This window comes from Schistocerca gregaria, chromosome 2, assembly GCF_023897955.1.
Source record: "Schistocerca gregaria isolate iqSchGreg1 chromosome 2, iqSchGreg1.2, whole genome shotgun sequence".
NCBI lineage: Eukaryota > Metazoa > Arthropoda > Insecta > Orthoptera > Acrididae > Schistocerca > Schistocerca gregaria.
The window spans coordinates 544757572-544778272 of NC_064921.1; the positions used below are offsets into that span (position 1 = coordinate 544757572).

General features: G+C 38.5%; 1 protein-coding gene across 2 annotated transcripts in view; it reads right to left on the reverse strand.

Annotated features, from left to right (window-relative positions):
* Positions 1 to 20701, reverse strand: part of LOC126331618 (klaroid protein-like) — a 234395-nt gene that overhangs the window by 22529 nt on the left and 191165 nt on the right. For both annotated transcript variants that reach the window (XM_049996507.1, XM_049996508.1), the window contains exon 10: positions 1397 to 1492. In XM_049996507.1, coding sequence (XP_049852464.1) covers positions 1397 to 1492 — 96 coding nt within the window. The remainder of the gene's footprint in view (positions 1 to 1396; positions 1493 to 20701) is intronic.

Genomic DNA, 20701 nt, shown 5'->3' on the forward strand with positions numbered 1-20701 from the left:
GGAGAGATGGCACTGCACCCTCAAGACGGCCCTTCGATGCCATAACTGTCTCTGGTCGGAAGCTCTCCTGTGGGTGTTACTTGGTCTACGCTCGACCTATAAACCTGACCTACAGGGGACTATATCCAAATTTGTTTTCGTCAAGAATCCGGTCCTACCGGGGGAACTTATTCTTCCCCAGGTTAGTGAGGATCTTCCCCCCTCGCCAGATTTCATTAGCCGGATGCGCACACATTTTCAACAAACGTGTTTGCACCCGTCCATCAGTCACTCATTGCCCGAGACTTATGCTCACACCGCACTCTCCAACTGCTGCCACATCATGCTGCATGATGATGCAGTTAGGCAGCCTCTTCAACCTCGTGATCTTGGCCTGCAGCGGGGGACACAACTTTTGATATCGTGATTAAAGACCGCACACATACAGTTTCTCTGCATCGCCTGAAACCGGCTTTCATAGGCCCTGATGGTCTCACACCGCCACAGTTGGACTCTGCAGATGATCCATCCTTGATCGAGAACGAAGACGTGCTCCCATCAACCTCACTGCACACTTCTTCTGCCAAAGACTGTTTACCACCGTTCGCTGGTTTCCTGACCTCGCCCCCTGTTTTATCCTGTGCAGGTTTCACATCCTCACCTCCAATGTCAGAGATACACACACCTACTATCAGTGTGTCCTGCTATGTGCTGCTGGACCGAGTAAACAACTTTCCTATAGTGACATTCGACGAACGAGTGCTCATTCTTTTGACAGATACCGAGGTCCCGCCATTGGACGGTCCCTTAAACGTCAACATTGCACACACCCTTACACTCCTGCATGAGTGTGACCTAGCATCTCTCTGTGCTTTCATTTCAACGGACGGCTCGATCCACTTAAGGGCCAAACATGCCTCCACCACACCGTCGACCACCCCGACTGCTTACTCACGAGCCAACCGCCGTCTTATCCAGCCACGGTGGCTGACCGACTATGAAGTGGACCTGCCTATCGCCGCACCGCCTGCAGAACCCACCTCGTTCGAGATGGAAGTACCTGTGGTGCACTTGCCTGCGTCCACGATTTACAATGACGTCAACGCCTGCACACCCTTACCCTTGGACATATGTAGTACTCTGTACTCTGTAATGCGGGAGCCATTGGGGGGAGGGGGGGGGGGGGGATGGGTGCAGGCGTCAATAGTTCAAATCGACCATGAAACTTAATATCTATGAACTCTAAGTGCTCTGTCGAATCTCCATCTTAATTTTACTTTAGTCAGTTCTTAGTTATACTTTGTTCTGTACAGACACAGCATTAAGTGTAAATATATACAAGCTACGACATATATGGGAATTAAGTTTTCTATATCCTGATTACTGATCCCGATACCATACGTCAATAATTACATACCTGTTGGTTTATGAAAAAGGTTTGCAGTGCAGAATGTGATATATTGTAATAGAAAGAGCCAAGAGCAACACCTTCTTCGTTATATGAATTCAGCCCCTGAAACAAGCAAAGTCAAATCAGTATTAAGTTCTAGTGGAGACATTCTGAATTAGTTTTTATTTTCTGTAGATAGTGACAAATATCCACTACAGTGTTCATCATCATATAGTTTTGGAGCGAAGAAGACTCTGTAAGGCAAAATAACGCATGCAATACATTGTACTTGCAGAGATTAAGATAGTACAAATGTTTTTCAACACACAAACCATGACAAAGACAGGCAGCATATTGCACTGTGAGAAGTATAATCCAGTGTAGGAGGGACATCCAGAAAGGAAGTTTCCCTTTTCTTTTAAAAAATGAGGCTGCCGGTCAACCCACCAGAGGTACATGCTGTATGCAACGTGATCACTGGCAGCCACACACAACACTATGTTAAGTAGAGTATGTAATGCAAAAGTGTGGATTAATTTGTATTTTTTGACTGAGATGACATTGGTGTACAGGAACTCAGGTACAATACCTTGCTCAATGTTCAAGGGCTTGATTTTTGGCAACTTAAGAGTGGAGCCTGTGGCTACCATATGGCACAAAGTGTCAGATGTGAACCTCTGCTCACCAGCCAATGACCTCAGGGCAGTCAGCATTTTAAGACAGTTAGCAACATTTTAAGACAGTTAGCAATTCAGTTTTCTCACCATTGATACACCATGCACAGACAAAAGTGCTTTATTCACCATCATTTTGTCCAAAAGTGGGAGATGCTTAATGCAAATGTTTCTCCCACAACGGTGCTGAAGTGCGATACGTCATTATGGGAATGATATGTCCCATTTTCTGCTCTCCATCAGCCAATGAAAGATGTTCACAAATTGAGATAGTAAGAAGGAAGCACCCCACTTTCAGGATGTGTTTTATGGTTTGCGCAGATCAGAGTTGTACTGATCTTGTGATATTGGAGCATGAACTTGCAGTTCTCTTTGCTGGGTGGATTCGTTTGTTCAATGGTGCTGCAGGTGATCTCCATGATGTCAAAGAAATGCTCGCCAGAGACAAATGCTATTGAAATATTTTTCTACCGATTGTTATTGTCTTGATGAACTCTGAAAGACATACCTTCTCTTGTTTGACTGGAATACATGCAGTTGTAATTGCTCTGTAATCATCTAGAATTAGGCAATACATCAAACTATCTTGGTGTGTTATTCCAGTGGATATATAGAACAACAGAAATCTCAGCATCTTTTGATGCAAAAAGGAGAAGTACTCCACTGAGAAGAGCTGCTCCACAGTTAAAGAGGCACTGACTAGCAGGGCCCTTTTGTGCAAGAATTATGGTGAATGATAAATATATTGCAAGTACTCTGAAGAATTAACCCACAAAAATTCTACAGATCGACTAATGAATACTGTTTTACTTGTCAACAACTACCACCCAAATAGGAAAAGTAGGAAGAAACATTTCAGTTGGCAAAGTCAGTGAAGGACATTAAAGAAAAAAAAAGTGCAAAGAAAAGGAGAAAAAGATGAATAAAAATTTATTTATTTTATTTTTTCTTAAATGATGAAATTAAGTGAAATATGTCATTGCTCAGGCCAATCAAAGTCGACAGCAGAAAGTCTAGCACTGCACATGCTGTGTAGTTGGATTTAAATCAGTAAAATATTAAAAAAGAAGTTGCCTGTGTTGGTTGTAACTAGAAAAAGAAGAAATAGTCTTAATAGTAGGAAAGTGTGAATTGTGTTTGTTCTTAGCAACAGAGTCAGTTATTAACAACTTTAACATGTTTACAGAATAACAGACCCAAGTCACGTATGTACGTTTGGAGCTGCAACACAGAAGAACTATGTTGGGTTCGAAGAAGAAGAGTGTCAACTTCATAGCAGTGGACAGACCCCATGACAGCAATTTAACTCAGCACATGGTCTATGCACCACCAAACAAAGTACAGGAGAGCATTTGTTCCTCTAGTATTACACCCAGTCACCAAGCTTTACAGAGATTATGGACAGGATTAGAAAAGACACAACTAGACTTAAAGAGAAAAACTCAAGTAACTAGCGAAAGTAGTCGAGGCAAATGGTTGGAAGAGCTACAGTTAGAGACAGGATTGAATTTCTCAAAATAATTTCTGAAGTTTAAACCAGATGTGAAAGAACAGCCCACTTACTTTTTACATATATTTTAAGATCTTTGCCTAAAAACTGAGAACACCATAAGAACATATATTTTACTCTTTGTTACTTGATTGGAGATGCAGATGAATGAGGAACAGGGAACAGCCCATTCCAAAGATTTTAAATCATGAGAGGACTTCGTGGAGAAGTTTAAAAAACATACTGGTCCACAAGTAAACAGGAACAGCAAGTATTATAATAGTTCTTTGCTGACTGAAATATTTAAAGAATCCTCTCGAAGCCATTGGAAGAGAAATATGTAGTAAAAATATTAAATTGGTGACTTCCTTAGCACATATGCAAGGAAATTTCATACAGCGGTTGGAAAAATGTTAATTAACTGTTAACTTTTGCTGAAGAAAAAGATACATTGAACAACAGGAGATGCAAGTACACCCACAGAGACAACACTGTAAATAGTAATAGTGAAGATAATAGATATGCAAACAGAAACATAAGGAGGAAAGAAGGTACTGTATTTACTCGAATCTAAGCCACACTTTTTTTCCATTTTTTTGTAATCCAAAAAACCGCCTGCGGCTAAGAATCGAGTGCAAAGTAAGTGGAAGTTCTGAAAAATGTTGGTAGGTGCCGCCACAACTAACTTCTGCCATCGAATATATGTAGCGCTACACAGGCTTGCTTTGCAGGCACAAAGATAAATACTGGTGCCAAAACCTCTGCGTCAGTAAATAAAATAAAAATTTCTTACCTGTGAGAAGAGATGGTTGTTAATAGGAACTTTTATGAATTGTGAATCACATGCAGTATTCTCTTCACCATAAGAATAATACGAATATAAACATTTTGCCATGTATTCTTTCATGTCTGCTGCTATCTCATTTAAATTCTGTCTGCCTAATAAACTACGAAACTAGAGTGAGACAACAGCAAACATGGAGGAATATACATATCATGTCATGTTTATACTCGTATTATTCTTATTTCTCATAGTGATACAGTCAGAAATGAACCACGGCAATTGACTAGATTTTTAAATCTGAGATGACACTAATTTCTGTGCAGAATGTAATGTACTAAAGAGGCGTCTGCAAAGATTTTCAAATGGAGAAAAGTTTTTGCTAAAGTCTCATTCAGAACATTTTCTCATTTGCAGTCTATTATGTGGTTCTTGTTGAACATTGTCAAAGAAAGCAGCAGTGTAAGTATCAACAAATAGCAGTCTTTTGCTATTGTTTCGCTAATGAGACGATTCATCTCTCTTTTTTTTTTTTTTTAAATTGTAAGTGGTGGTAGCACGCAAAAAAGCAAGCCATGCCGCGAGCAGCGACAGGCCGTAAGCATGCACTATCCGAATGCGACAACAGTGCATGCCACAGTACAGTAATGTATTTTCAGCTTAGAGTGACGTAAACACCTATAACAAAGAGAGCGGCACTTACCAGATCAAAGCAAAATATAGCAATCCATTCAAACCAGACGAAGCACGTGAAAAAGGAAGGGTACCCGCATAAATACTGACGGAGCGCTTGACGTATAGCAATGGCTACCTGGTAAAGCTTAACTGTTAAGCTTACGACTCGAACCGAACTACTGTAGCTGTATCGTCATTCATTCGACCTAAATTGTGCCTCATATTAAAATGGACCAACTTTGTTTCGATTTGGAGGTGCGGCCTAAAACTTTTCTCTCCCCTTGAATTTCGAGTCTCAAATTTCAGGTGCGGCTTAGATTCGGGAATTTTTTTTCCCTTGACTTCGAGTCTCATTTTTCAGGTGCAGCTTAGATTCGAGTAAATACGGTAATTGTTGCTGCATGTCTAAAAGTAAACAAATTAATTAATGCACAGCGTCAAGGACTGTAACAAATTAAAACCCCAAGTGTTTACTCCCTGAACTAATAAGGTCATAGACGTCAGCAAAAACCAAAGTATGTTGTACTTGAATGAAAATGTAGGGAAGGCCGATTACCCTATTTAAAGTGACAGAAAATGGGAAACATCCTGGAATAGGGGGCCAGTATTCAGGATGTAACATTTCAGCAGTAGGCCTATACATGAAAAAAATTATTGCTTTTACACAAATGAGAGAGTGGTTACTAAATGAACAGCAATCGGCAGAAGAGGAACAGGTTAAACTGGTAGTAATAGGAACTGTTAGAGACAGACAAATAGACATTTCTATATATTCAGGAAGTGAAATCTCTTTTTTCACAAGAACTAAGATTCTATTAAAAATACATGTTATTCTCCTACACCACTGACAACTGGAGTACATGTTTGGAAATACAGGCAAAGTAATCAAAGTGGAAACAAGATTACCATTGTGTATAAGTAATTTTAGGCTCATGCAATCCTATTAGTGATGCCTAATGTAAATTTACATATATTATTAGGGACTGACTGGCTGATAACCTATAAAGGAAAGTTCGATTTTGATAACAAACTATTATATTGGAAATAAGAACATCATCATTATGAAGCACCAGTCAAGACAAATCAGTCACTTAAAACAGAAGAGGAAGGATTAATGTTTATTTAATAGTAAATACTGGAATTGTCAGTAACGAAGAACATGTAGCAGGATGTGAGGTAAGGGACGATCCCTTGCATCATAAAGCTTCTGAATCAAACTTATTAACCAAGAAGCAAAAGAAGAACCTACATAATATTTTACACTTTTTTTTTTTTATAGGGATGTATTTTCAGATAAACTGGGAGTGATTGGAGACTGTGTGTCATTTTAAAATTAAGGCCAGAAAACCATTCTTTTGTGCACCATATCCAGACCCATTAGTTTTAAGAATGACAGTTCAAGACGAAAGAGATGAATCGGTCAAAAATGAGATTCTACAATGGAGTCTTAGCATTTACAGCAATCCATTACTAACTGCACAAAAAGCTACGGAAGTGGTATGCTTAGTGTTCAGCATACATATGCTAAATAAACACATAGAAATGGAAAGAGATATTGCTCTGTATGTATCTATGGTTTGTTAACGAAATTTGAACATGGAAGAGATTTTAGTATAATGGCTTTAACTGTCACCTATTGGCTATTTGATCTACATGAAGAATCAAGAAAATATACAGCATTTCTATATGATGGTAAATCCTCCCAATTTCACCTTTTACCCTTTGGACTGAACATCTCAGTTTTGGTGTTCATAAGAGCACTCAATGGAGTGGTAGGGAAGGAATTTCTACAAGAATTAATACACAAATCAAAAAAAGTTTTGCAGCACCCCAGTTCCCTGAACTCCTGAAGATAGATGTTGACTGTGGATATTGTATCACAGATACAGTCCGTTTGACTGTTCAGAGACGTCACTAAACCAACCTTAAGATGTAAACAACCATGCATGAGCAGCTCCTATTAGACGGAGGGGGTCTGACAGCCGATAAGTTCAAGTTATTCCACCAGGAAGGAGGTACATGGCTCATGTTGTCTGTATTTCAATCATGCCTCGATAGTCGATACTGTTGTTCAATCGCATCCACACTGTTACTTTGTGCCAGGAAGGACTCTCAACAAGGGAAGTGTCCAGGCATCTCGGAGTGAACCAAAGCAGTGTTGTTCAGACATGGAGGAGATACACAGAGACAACAACTGTTGATGACATGCCTAGTTCAGGCCGCCCAAGGGCTAATACTGCAGTGGATGACTGCTACCTACAGATTATGGTTCAGAGGAACCCTAACAGCAACGCTACCATGTTGAATAATGCTTTTCATGCAGCCACAGAACTTTGTGTTATGACCCAAACTGTGCACAATAGGCTGCATTATGTGCAACTTCACTCCCTATGTCCATGGCTAGGTTCACCTTCGCAACCACGACACCATGCAGCGTGGTACAGATGGGCCCAATAAGCTAATATACCAATGTAATGCACTGTTACATAAATTAGAAAGATATGGAATAAATGGTAATGCTTTGAAATGGTAGAAAGCAAAACGTAGTTGTAACATTAGCTACAGGAAATTGTTCCTCAGAATGCAAAATTATTTCACAGGACATCCCACAAGGTTCCATCTTAGGCCCAGCCTGTTTTTATTTCCTGTAAATGATTTACTACTTAATATAACGTCACACTCAGTTTAATTTAGAGAAAACACATCTATACTCATTGAGAGTGTGACAACAGAACAAATTCTCCAAAGAATCATTAACACCCTAAGTAGTTTAGAGGTTGGTTTTATGTAAATGGATTAAAACTAAACACGAAAAGAAAAAAAGTGTCGCACATTTTAAAACTAAATAGTCAAAATCAAGTGAAACTAAATTATCCATAAAAACCAGGAACTTAGGGAAGCAGAATCTGTCAAATTACTGGGGATATTTTAAGGAAAAAAAATTGTCCTGGTCTTCGCATATAATTTGCTTGGCAAACAAACTAAACAGTCTAGCATTCACAATGACAATATTGTTCTATGCAAGTGACACTGACAATAGGAAAGTTGTTTACCACAGCTATTTTGAAGCCATTTTAATATATGGAACAATCTTTTGGGGAATGCAAGTAGTGTAAAATGAATATTATTACTTTAAAAAAATGTAAACAGAAATATGTGTAATATTAAGCCTACAATCATGCTGACCTTCTTGCAGATATCTAAAAATTTTAACTATTCCATGTACTTACAGTTATGAACTGTTTGTTACTATCCATACCAATTATTTATAGAAAACTGTGTTCAATGTATGTACAACACAAGGAACGAAGATATTTTCAAGTTCCCACTTCATAGGCTAAAACTCTACTCCCAGACTCCTCATTACATGGCTGAAAACTTACAATAAATTAAAAATGAAGTACAGTATGGAACTAGGTTTACTGAAGATAAGGTTATGCATCATTCTAGTGCAGAAACATTATTATGGAATTTTTAAATGAATATGAAGATTTCTTTGTGGAGTACTAAACAAATCTGGTTTTTTTTTTTTTTTTTTTTTTTTTTTTTTTGTGTAAATTGCGGTTCAGTTCTCTGTTTGACACACTGTATGTGTCTATGGTACATCATCTGTACTGATTTATGTACAAGGCAATAAAATTACAATCTTAATCTGGGATACAGGAAAACAATGGCGACTGTTAACAGATAATGGCCAACAATTTATAAACAATAATTTTAAAGAATTCCTTGCAGCTATCTCAAAGTACCATTTGCAATCCAATCCTTGTGAATGCGTCATGAAGGATACAGGAAAATTATGCAGGACATGTTGTTGTTGTTGTGGTCTTCAGTCCTAAGACTGGTTTGATGCAGCTATCCATGCTGCTCAATCCTGTGCAAGCTTCTTCATCTCCCAGTACTTACTGCAACCTACATCCTCCTGAATCTGCTTAGTGTATTCATCTCTTGGTCTCCCTCTATGATCTTTACCCTCCACACAGCCCTCAAATGCTAAATTTGTGATCCCCTGATGCCTCAAAACATGTCCTACCAACTGGCCCCTTCTTCTTGTCATGCGGTGCCACTAACTCCTCTTCTCCCCAATCCTATTCAATACCTCTTCATTAGTTATGTGATCTACCCATCTAATCTTTAGCATTCTTCTGTAGGACCAAAATTTGTAATCTTCTATTCCCTTCTTGTCCAAACTATTTATCGTCCATGTTTCACTTCCATACATGGCTACTCTCCATACATATACTTTCAGAAATGACTTCCTGACACACTCGATGTTAACAAATTTCTCTTCTTCAGAAATGCATTACTTGCCATTGCGAGTCTACATTTAATATCCTCTCTACTTCGACTATCATCAGTTTTTTGCTCCCCAAATAGCAAAACTCCTTTACTACTTTAAGTGTCTCATTTCCTAATCTAATTCCCTCAGCATCACCAGACTTAGTTTGACTACATTCCATTATCCTCGTTTTGCTTTTGTTGATGTTCATCTTATATCCTCCTTTCAAGACCCTGTCCATTCCGTTCAACTGCTCTTCCAAGTCCTCTGCTGTTTTTATTTCTCCTCCATGGATTTTAATACCTACACCTAATTTTTCTTTTGTTTCCTTTACTGCCTGCTCAATATACCGATTGAATAACATCGGGGAAAGGCTACAAACCTGTCTCACTCCCTTCCCAACCACTGCTTTCCTTTCATGTCCCTCGACTCTTATAACTGCCATCTGGTTTCTGTACAAATTGCAAATAGCCCCTGTATTTTACCCCTGCCACCTTTAGAATTTGAAAGAGAGTATTCCAGTCAACATTGTCAAAAGCTTTCCCTAAGTCTACAAATGCTAGAAACGTAGGTTTGCCTTTCCTTAATCTTTCTTCTAAGATAAGTCGTAAGGTCAGTATTGCCTCACCTGTTCCAACATTTCTACGCAGTCCAAACTGATATTCCCTGAGGTTGGCTTCTACCAGTTTTTCCATTCGTCTGTAAAGAATTCGCGTTAGTATTTTGCAACTGTGACTTATTAAACTGATAGTTCAGTAATTTTCACATCTGTCAAGACCTCCTTTCTTTGGGATTGGAATTATTATATTCTTCTTGAAGTCTGAGGGTATTTCGCCTGTCTCATACATCTTGCTCACCATATGGTAGAGTTTTGTCAGGACCGGCTCTCCCAAGGCTGTCAGTAGTTCTAATGGAATGTTGTTTACTCCCGGGGCCTTGTTTCGACTCAGGTCTTTCAGTGCTCTGTCAAACTCTTCATGCAGTATCGTATCTTCCATTTCGTCTTCATCTACATCCTCTTCCATTCCTATATTATTGTCCTCAAGTACATCGCCCTTGTATAGACCCTCTATATACTCCTACCACCTTTCTGCTTTCCCTTCTTTGCTTAGAACTCGGTTTCCATCTGAGCTGCTGATATTCATACAAGTGGTTCTCTTTTCTCCAAAGGTCTCTTTAGTTTTCCTGTAGACAGTATCTATCTTACCCCTAGTGAGATAAGCTTCTACATCCTTACATTTGTCCTCTAGCCATCCCTGCTTAGCCATTTTGCACTTCCTGTCGATCTCATTTTTGAGACGTTTGCGTTCCTTTTTGCCTGTTTCATTTACTTTAGTTTTCTATTTTCTCCTTTCATCAATGAAATTCAATATATCTTCTGTTACCCAAGGATTTCTACTAGCTCTCGTCTTTTTACCTACTTGATCCTCTGCTGCCTTCACTACTACATCCCTGAAAGCTACCCATTCTTTTTCTACTGTATTTCTTTCCCCCATACCTGTCACTTGTTCCCTTTTGCTCTCCCTGAAACTCTGAACAACCTCTGGTTTAGTCAGTTTATTCAGGCCCCACCTCCATAAATTCCCACCTTTTTGCAGTTTGCTCAGATTTAATCTACAGTTAATAACCAATAGATTGTGGTCAGAGTCCACATCTGCCCCTGGAAATGTCTTACAATTTAAAACCTGGTTCCTAAATCTCTGTCTTACCATTATATAATCTATCTGATACCTACTAGTATCTCCAGAATTCTTCCATGTATACAGCCTTCTTTTATGATTCTTGAACCAAGTGTTAGCTATGATTAAGTTATGCTCTGTGCAAATTTCTACCAGTTGGCTGCCTCTTTCATTCCTTAACTCCAATCCATATTCACCTATTAGGTTTCATTCTCTCCCTTTTCCTACTCCCGAATTCCAGTCACCCATGACTATTAAATTTTCGTCTCCCTTCACTACCCGAATAATTTCTTTTATCTCATCGTACATTTTGTCAATTTCTTCATCCTCTGCAGAGATAGTAGGCATATAAACTTGTACTACTGTAGTAGGCATGGACTTTGTGTCTATCTTAGCCACAATAATGCATTCACTATGCTGTTTGTAGTAGCTTACCCGCACTCCTATTTTTTTTATTCATTATTAAACCTACTCCTGCAATTACCTCTATTTGATTTCGTATTTATAACCTTGTATTCACCTGACCAAAAGTCTTGTTCCTTCTGCCACTGAACTTCACTAATTCCCACTATATCTAACTTTAACCTATCCATTTCCCTTTTTAAATTTTCTAACCTACCTGCCCATTTAAGGGATCTGACATTCCACGCAGGACACATTGCTTGGAAAGACATACCACGTGGGCACAACTGATTTTGGAATTTCAAGTAATAATAAATGAGTTGCTCCGTATGGTTACAGTATTATCACCAGTCCAAATTATGGCTAAAATTTTCATTAGGCAACCATTATTAAAATTATTTAAATGGCCACCTACACCCAAAGAAGATACAAGTGAAATCCAAAAGATGGCAGAGCAGTGTTTGCAAAAACATGTGGATGTAAGAGTACACAAGTTTAATATATGTGCATAGACTCCAAATATTTAATATACGTGAGTTCCTTCTAGTGGCATTAAGTTAACTGTTTCATTATTTCCTTTTAGTTTATGTGAAACAGTTGGTTCTCTCTTTTTCTGTCCTATCATCTTTCTGATATTTCTTATTATCCTGTCGTACAAGTGAGTGTAAGGCAGTGACCATTGGTGAGAAAGAGACATATGCATGGGGCCTTGTGTTAGACATGTCACATGCTTGGGGGGAAGAGAACAGGAACTTTACAGCATGTGCAGTAAGTCAGTTGAGAAGGTGAATTACAAACATGGGTACAATTAGTATTTTAAGAATTGAAGAAGGAAATCAAGAAAGTAGAACTGTATTGACCATGACAGGAGGAAATAACATAAAACAATTATATCATAGGATCACAGGTTAGAGTAAATTTGTTGGTGAGAGGTATTTCACCCATTGTAAAGTATTGTAGGATAACTAACAGTAAGTGCCATCACAGCATGGAAACAGTAGGGACACAAATATTAATATAAGATCCAAGCAAGGTGGAAATGTAGAGCTAGTAATAAATCAGAAATTGTAAATGATAAAGAAGTGTAATGTATTCTAAAAATGATATTGTAAGTAGGATACAAGACTTTATATAGAAATGAAAAAATGACAGTGCTGTGTATCTGATACATAGCAGGTATCAGGGATTTATGGGTAAGTAGTAGACCCAAAGAAGGGAGGACTTAACCCACGTCATGTGTACCCATAGGTGGAATGACCTGTGCTGCTTTTTATTAGGTAACAGAGAGGAAGTGGACCTATAAAGAGGATGACTTACACCTTAGGTCAGGTGGATCCAAAAGAAGAATGACTCATACCATTGTAGTGAAGGTAGGGACACAGGGCACCTCAAATGGAAAGGCAATTGCTAAGTATCTGCCCATAGAAGGAGTATACACAAACGTGTATAAGGAATATGTTCAAAAAGAAGCATTCTCCTGAACGAAGTAATGTGGTGACCTGATTGATTGTATTTGCATAATCTGAGTACCTTTCTAATGCAATTTAAAGACAAGAGTTTCTGAGATTGGTTATAGATAAGCATACTGTTAATTCCAGGGTCAGAAGTAATTTCTCAGCCAAATAAATGAAACATATGAAATAATTTACTAGTAAGTCCACACAAAACAGATACCTTTGCTGAGATTTACAATAAATGATAATACACATGTGGCCAACTATGTGGCTAATCTGAAACAAAATAATTTGTTAAATGTATTATCTTAGAGGAAATAAAGAAACTGGGAAAAATGAAGATAAATTTTGAGTAATTTTAAATGGTACAAAGGGATAGCAAATTCGAATTAGAATAGTATAACTGATATTTACAAGACATATAAAAGAAAGGAGTACGGTGATAGTAATGGTTTCATGACAAATGCAAACTGAATTGACAGAAATGTTTATGCGAGTCCCAAGAAGACATAAACTGACAGTATTATACTTTGGAAAAAAATGTTGAAGAATCATTTTATTGTGAATGTGTTAAAATCTAGAAGCACATCACCTTTTGTCTCAGTGGGAGAGGGAGGGGGGGCATTGAAGTCTGACATGCCATTCTGGGAATGAAATATCCCACTTGCTGGTCTACAACAGCTGATGAAAATGTTCATGAGTTAAGATAGTTAGTAAGTAGGAAGCACCTCACTATCTGGAGGTATTCTATGGTCTGTGCAGATCCATGTTGTACCGATCCTGTGATAATGGAGAGGTGGACCATGAACATGTGCTTTTCTCTGCTGGCTGGAAACATCTGCTCTGTTGTGCCACAGGTGAAGTGCATTGAGAGAACGTGATCTCCATGAACTCAAAGAAATGCTCAGCAGTGAATAAATGATGCTCAAATATTTTTGTTACAATTGTTTTTGTCTTGATGGGCTCTTACAGAACATTATTTTGTTTGACTGGAATACAGGCAGATGTAAGTGCTCTGTGATCATCTATAAATGTAAATTAGGCAATATATGAAGTTTAAACTATCTTGGTGTGTTATTTCAGTGGATACACCAAACAACAGAAATCACTTTCAGCATATTTTGAGGCAAAAGAGAAGAGGTTCACTGAGAAGAGCTGATCCATGGTTAAGGGTGCCGATTAGGAAAACCCATTTAGCATAAGAATTATGGCAATATATAAATATATTGCAAATATGACTTCTGAAATTTTCCCAGCGTATTTGTTCTTCTAATAATTTCCGGGTATGCAGCCGGATCCCGTCGACATTCTGCCACAATATTTCGGCCCAGAGACGTCTGGCCATCATCAGGTGAGTACACAACTACTGAAGAGCCCAGGTGCAGTCGCGGTATTTATACCTATTCTCGCGCACGTGTTGACATGCGCGGCATAGCCAAGTTGTACGTGCTGCCCTCGGTGGTGAAAGTAAAAGATCATCTAGTCATTGAGTATCAAATGGCGCTGTCTATTCCGCTGTGAATGTATAATTTTAATAACAGGATTCCAATTTTTATCCAGTTGAAAGCCGTCGTCACGATTTATAAGATTATCGGCAAGACGTATTTCCACTGATTCCTTGATTACAGAATCCCAAAATCCGGAAACCGGAGCTAAAATTTTTGTTCCATTGTATTCCATTGAATGTCCCAATGAAATACAGTGCTCTGCTACTGCCGATTTTGACAGTTGCCGCAGATGGGTGTATCTTTCATGTTCTGTACATTGTTCATGGACAGTTCTTGTCGTCTGGCCAATATATGCAGAGCCACATTCACAGGGAATTTTGTAGACGCCTGCTTTCTTCAGTTGTAAATCGTCTTTAACGGATCCAACCAGGGCCCGGTTCTTTGCTGGTGGACGGAAGATAACCTTGATTTTATTCTTCTTCATCATTAAAACTCTTTACATGAGAACATCAAATTCACGATGGAGATTGAAAAAGATGGCACTTTACCATTTCTAGACGTGCTAGTATGCCGTAAAAATGATGGGTCATTAGGACATTCTGTGTACAGGAAACCGACTCACACAGATCTGTATCTCCAGGCGTCAAGCTGCCACCACCCAGATTGAAAAAGATGGCACTTTACCATTTCTAGACGTGCTAGTATGCCGTAAAAATGATGGGTCATTAGGACATTCTGTGTACAGGAAACCAACTCACACAGATCTGTATCTCCAGGCGTCAAGCTGCCACCACCCAGCACAAACAGCCGGTGTTCTCAGTACCTTAATATATCGAGCGCATGTAATATCGGACGATGAAAACCTCCACGCAGAATTAGAACACTTGGAGAAGGTTTTTAAAGAGAATGGCTACACTTCACGCCAAATAAGAAAGGCCATGCGCGACTGTCATAACAAGAAGCAGCGCACTGAGGACGCTGATGACGACTTTAAATCAACTGCGTTTCTTCCATACGCCGGGAATGTGTCGTTGAAAATAGGCCGATTACTGAAGAAGAATAAAATCAAGGTTATCTTCCGTCCACCAGCAAAGAACCGGGCCCTGGTTGGATCCGTTAAAGATGATTTACAACTGAAGAAAGCAGGCGTCTACAAAATTTCCTGTGAATGTGGCTCTGCATATATTGGCCAGACGACAAGAACTGTCCATGAACGATGTACAGAACATGAAAGATACACCCGTCTGCAGCAACCGTCAAAATCGGCAGTAGGAGAGCACTGTATTTCATTGGGACATTCAATGGAATACAATGGAACAAAAATTTTAGCTCCGGTTTCCGGATTTTGGGATTCCGTAATCAAGGAATCAGTGGAAATACGTCTTGCCGATAATCTTATAAATCGTGACAACAGCTTTCAACTGGATAAAAATTGGAATCCTGTTATTAAAATTATACATTCACAGCGGAATAGACAGCGTCATTTGATACTCAATGACTAGATGATCTTTTACTTTCACCACCGAGGGCAGCACGTACAACTCGGCTATGCCGCGCATGTCAACACGTGCGCGAGAATAGGTATAAATTCCGCGACTGCACCTGGGCTCTTCAGTAGTTGTGTACTCACCTGATGATGGCCGGACCTCTCTGGGCCGAAATATCGTGGCAGAATGTCGACGGGATCCGGCTGCATACCCGGAAATTATTAGAAGAAAAAAAAAATATTGCAAATACTTTGAAGAATTAATCTATGAAAATACTATGGATCAATTAAAGAACTGTTTCACCTATCACCAAAATAGGAAGGAATATTTCATCCTCACAACCTCCAGAGAAGCTAGCCATAATAAATTATGTCTAGAATGTGGCAGCAGGCCCATAAGATCACTGCCCATGCAGTGATCAAGGCTGTTTTGCCTGTAGCAAGCTTTGACACTTGAAGCTGATGTACCATAGCCAGAAATCAACAACATGGTTTGTTACATTTCTATGTGTCATCTGGCTTTTGGCCACATCACTATGTAGGCCACTGCTGCAACTCTCAGTAAGGCTCAACATAAACATCAATGGGAACAGTTGTGTCTTTAGTAATCTGGAGACATGCCAGCTCAATGGTTCCCCACTGGTGCAGGATGTGAGTGCCCCCTTGATATGCAGGGCCTGGCATTCTGCAGGAGGCAGAAGTATGGAGTAAGTATGCATGAGGTATAGCAGGGGATCAGTTGACACAGGGTGTACTTCCTGCTGTGCAACACTGGTGTTGTCATTCTGCTTCCAGTTGCTGTTGGCGAGCAGAACTGAAGTGCAGCTACAATGACCAGTAAACACAAACTCTGTTCAAGAGTTGTTCTGCCTTTGCACTGTAACAAGACTCCCAGAGTTAGACTGGCTTGTATATCTACAGTGAATCCCTGGATAAATTTTCAAATGGTGAATTATTGGTCTGGTGGAGTGTTCGTCAAACCATGTTTGCTCTATGTGGCCACTCTGTTAGTTCGAGGTGTGTTCCTGTAACTCACTTGATGTTGAGTTTGCATCACTGTTAATTGTGAATGGAATTAACTGCCTTGTGCCCTGCTTGATATAGCTATCACATCTTGGTTGTTACCAGTTGTGGCCAATATTCAGCAAATTTGTATCTTACCTGAGTTAATTGCTATGTTCATGATTTGTCAATGAATTCCTCCCCTGCATGCTAAAGATTACCTTCCAACTTAAGTTGGATTTTGCTGTGCTCTTTCTGCCTGTGGACAATTTTAGTTTGTTGAATACCTTGTGCCGACAAAGGGTGGTATTCTTGGAAGTTAAAACTTAGTGCAAATTTTTGTTCTGTTCAAGGTCAAAGTCTTGAATGGCTCTGCACATTACCTTTTATGAATGTTAATTTGATTCTAGTCGTCTTAACAACAGAATTAATATCAACTGTACCTGCAGTTTATTACACAATATTGAATCTGAGAAACTTTGAGCTGAATTTTATCTCCAATTGTTTTCTTCTTTGATGATCCTGTATTTTACTGTTGTAGGGAATTGTTTAAGTGAATTGTATATTAATGTTGGTTCTGTGTGTGTTATAGAAGCTGTTGTCATTGAACAGCCCATGCTGGTTGTTGTTTCTGAAATTGAAACATGCAGCCAATGCTGAATGCCAACTATCAGTAGTGTACTAATTTGTGTTTACTCTTTTCAGGGTACTGCATTATGTTATGATCACGGATACTTGTTATGCTTTTCTCTGTATGCTGCAGATTTTTTTGGTTACTAATCATGTTGCTCAATTGTGATAGATTTTTGCTGTTAACACACTTTACATTTGAATAGTTTGAAATCTTAATTGCTATAAGCTGTGTTACTGATATTTGTTGTTATACTATTCTCTGTAAGCTGCAGATTTTTTGGTTATTAAACAGGTTGCTGAATTGTCATGGGCTTTTACTGTTAAGAAAATTTATATTTGAATAGTTTGAAACCTTGCTTGCTATAAGCTGTGTTACTCTATTGGTGTTTGTAAGGGACTTCCATTTGTCTGGGGCAAAATTCATTCATTCAATTACATCACTACCTAAGTTTTTTTATTTTAATTGTGAAATTAATTCAATGCATCATTAATATTGTTTTTATCAAAGTTTATCTTGCACACCTTCAAGAATATTGTTTGCTCAATGGGTGGTACTTCTTTTAAAATTTTATTTTAATTAATTCTGTAACCACGATTAACCCACCAGCATTTTATGATAGTATTACCCTGTAACTGTGTTCTTAACAGTGTTTGCATCTCAGTTTTGTCAAAGAAATCTCCTTTTTTACTGTATTCTCAAATTGTGGCTCAGCATTCCACTCCAGCAGCCTAGTGCACTGCTACCTACCTTGTGAACGGTAGCAGTGTGTGGCAGGTTTCATGTGTGTGGGATTCTAATTGAAATTTACTAGTAGCAGCATAGTGGCTACTGTAAAACTTTTTATTTATTTTTATTAATCCTGTTACTGCTTGTTGTTTGGGTCTTGTTATGTTGCAGTAGAGATTCTACAATATCAAGCAAGGTTTTGAAATTGGTATAGCCAGTCTCAGAAAACCTTGCTTACAATATGAGCTCAGGATTTGTAAGTAGGATGAGGAAGGAAGCATAGCGGAACTTGCTCAATGCTTGTGGGTGTAATACCACAACACTTTGGGATCCTGTATCCTTTTACCAGTCTCACCCTCACTCTTCCGAAGAGCGTATATGTGTAATATCAGTAAGCTGCTCTGTTTTTGTCTTTTCTGGATATCTGGATTCAAATACACTGAAGATTTTTTTTAGAGCAAATTAATAATTTGCATTAATTTAAACTATAGTTTTCACATTGTTTACATTAAGGTTCACCAATACGCAGAATGAAGGAAACATGTTGGGTTGTACATTATACAAACTTCAGGCATATGGTAGGAATAAAATTGCTATTGTAATTATGGAGTAATTAATGATTAAAGTTCTGATATTTCTAGTCATCAAGAGACAGCTAGAAAACAAATTGTATCAATAACAGAAATACGGCATGATAATTTTTAAGTCAGAATTAAGCATACTCAAGTTTTAATTGGTGCTAGTTAATCGAATTGTAATTGCAACTACATAGAAATGTTAAATTTTATCCATACAAAATTATCTTTTAAGTAAATAAAATAATATATGCAAATTAATGAAATACACTGTTGTAAAGATAAAACATGTAATTTGTAGTCTTAATAGAAAAAAATTCTTTCCTGTCTTTGTATGAAACTATTAAATGGAATTTCATGTTAATTTCTGTGTAATTATGTAAAAGTTTTAATTGTTAAACCTAAAAATTTAATATGTAACAATGTAAATAGAGGCAATTTGTACAAAACCATATCTCCGTTGGAGTTCAGTTTGACGTCAGTCGTGAGACAATGTTAAGTCAATTTTACACATAGTTCGCCGCTGAACATCTAGCATGCAAAATAAAACTCATTGTGAACATGAATCCCTGGAGCTTATTTCTACCCTTGCACGATTCCTGAGTGGCGATGCAGTAACACCAAGATGAACCTACGGAAGCATTAAGAAGCAGCACCCCGGATTACACCAGATACGCATTATTTATTTGGTGGAGGGTATCCGTAATATGACGTGGTATTCTGTTTTCTTGTGTTAAGTAAAAAAATCATTTTTCACCACGTTATATTACACAGGCTACCTTGACCTCACAAGTGAACACCTTATACGATTTGGTGGGAGAGATAAGTGAAGCCATACTTTTTTGTAACAATTTGTTCGGAGATCTTCAGGATGATGTGAAAGATTCTGAGGCTGCCTCCTGCTGTGAAGGGAAATTTGTCAGGTAAAGACTCAACCTGATCATTTAGTCAATCGAATGTGCAATATGCATGGTGTTAGTAGAGATCCTCCGGTGTTAGCCAAGATTCAAAAACTGCATGATGAAGTTTTAGACACACAGCAGCACATGTTATGTTTAAACTGGCGTGAGGATGTGTAAAATGTTGACACTAATGTTAATCAAGAATGGCCAGCACTAAACATAGTGAATTCGGGATATTACCTAACCCGATAACAACTATTCTTAATGGGGTATCAAAGCTGTCTGTGGAAAGTTCCGACAAGTTACTTGACTCTTGCGATTGTTACTTAGCTCACACGAGCAGGCCCAAGATGCTATGCATGAATCATAGTGTAGCACTGGAGTTTATTTACCCAGCTGCTGTGGGATGTTTAGCAAAGATAGTTGCAGAAGCATTAGAGAATCAGGAAACATTGGGGGATTTTCAGAAAATGCTCCTAAACAAGCGTTGAGTACTTTTGAAAAGAAAGACATAACTGATAAACATGTTTATCAGATACAAAGGAAATATGAAACACTGTGCCATTACGTAAATAAGGTCCATCTTGCTATCTTGCCTTGTGTGTTGTTTTCTCAGAGGTTGAAGTGGTCACAAATATCTTGAAAGGTAGCTGTCCATCGATAGATGCAACATTTTCTTTTGTGATAAACCTTAATGTTTTGCCAATTTAGACAAATTCTTGAATAAAACTGAAAACATTCATGGTGATAGCAAGCGTCCAAGATTAGAAGCTGATTGTAGTGAGGGTAGGGTAAATAACGTTGACATTCAGCATCGTCAACTGAGTGTGGTAGTTAAAGGAGTGTGCTACCACTGTAATAAACCAGAGCACTTTGTTAGGGACTGCCCGATTCTGAAGAGTAGGTGAATAAGTAGATGACGCCAGAAGAAATTGGCTCCATCAGCTCCCTGTAAAATGCTGCTGACGGACTGCTGTAGAAGATGTGCTATAAAGTATGAGTGGCTCCCTTATGTGCATGAAATGCTGGGTATGAAACCTTGTTTGTGCTCTAATTGATTTGGGCAGTAAGTTTCCTTGATTCATTATGATTGGTATACCAGACACAGACATGTAGCTAGGTTACC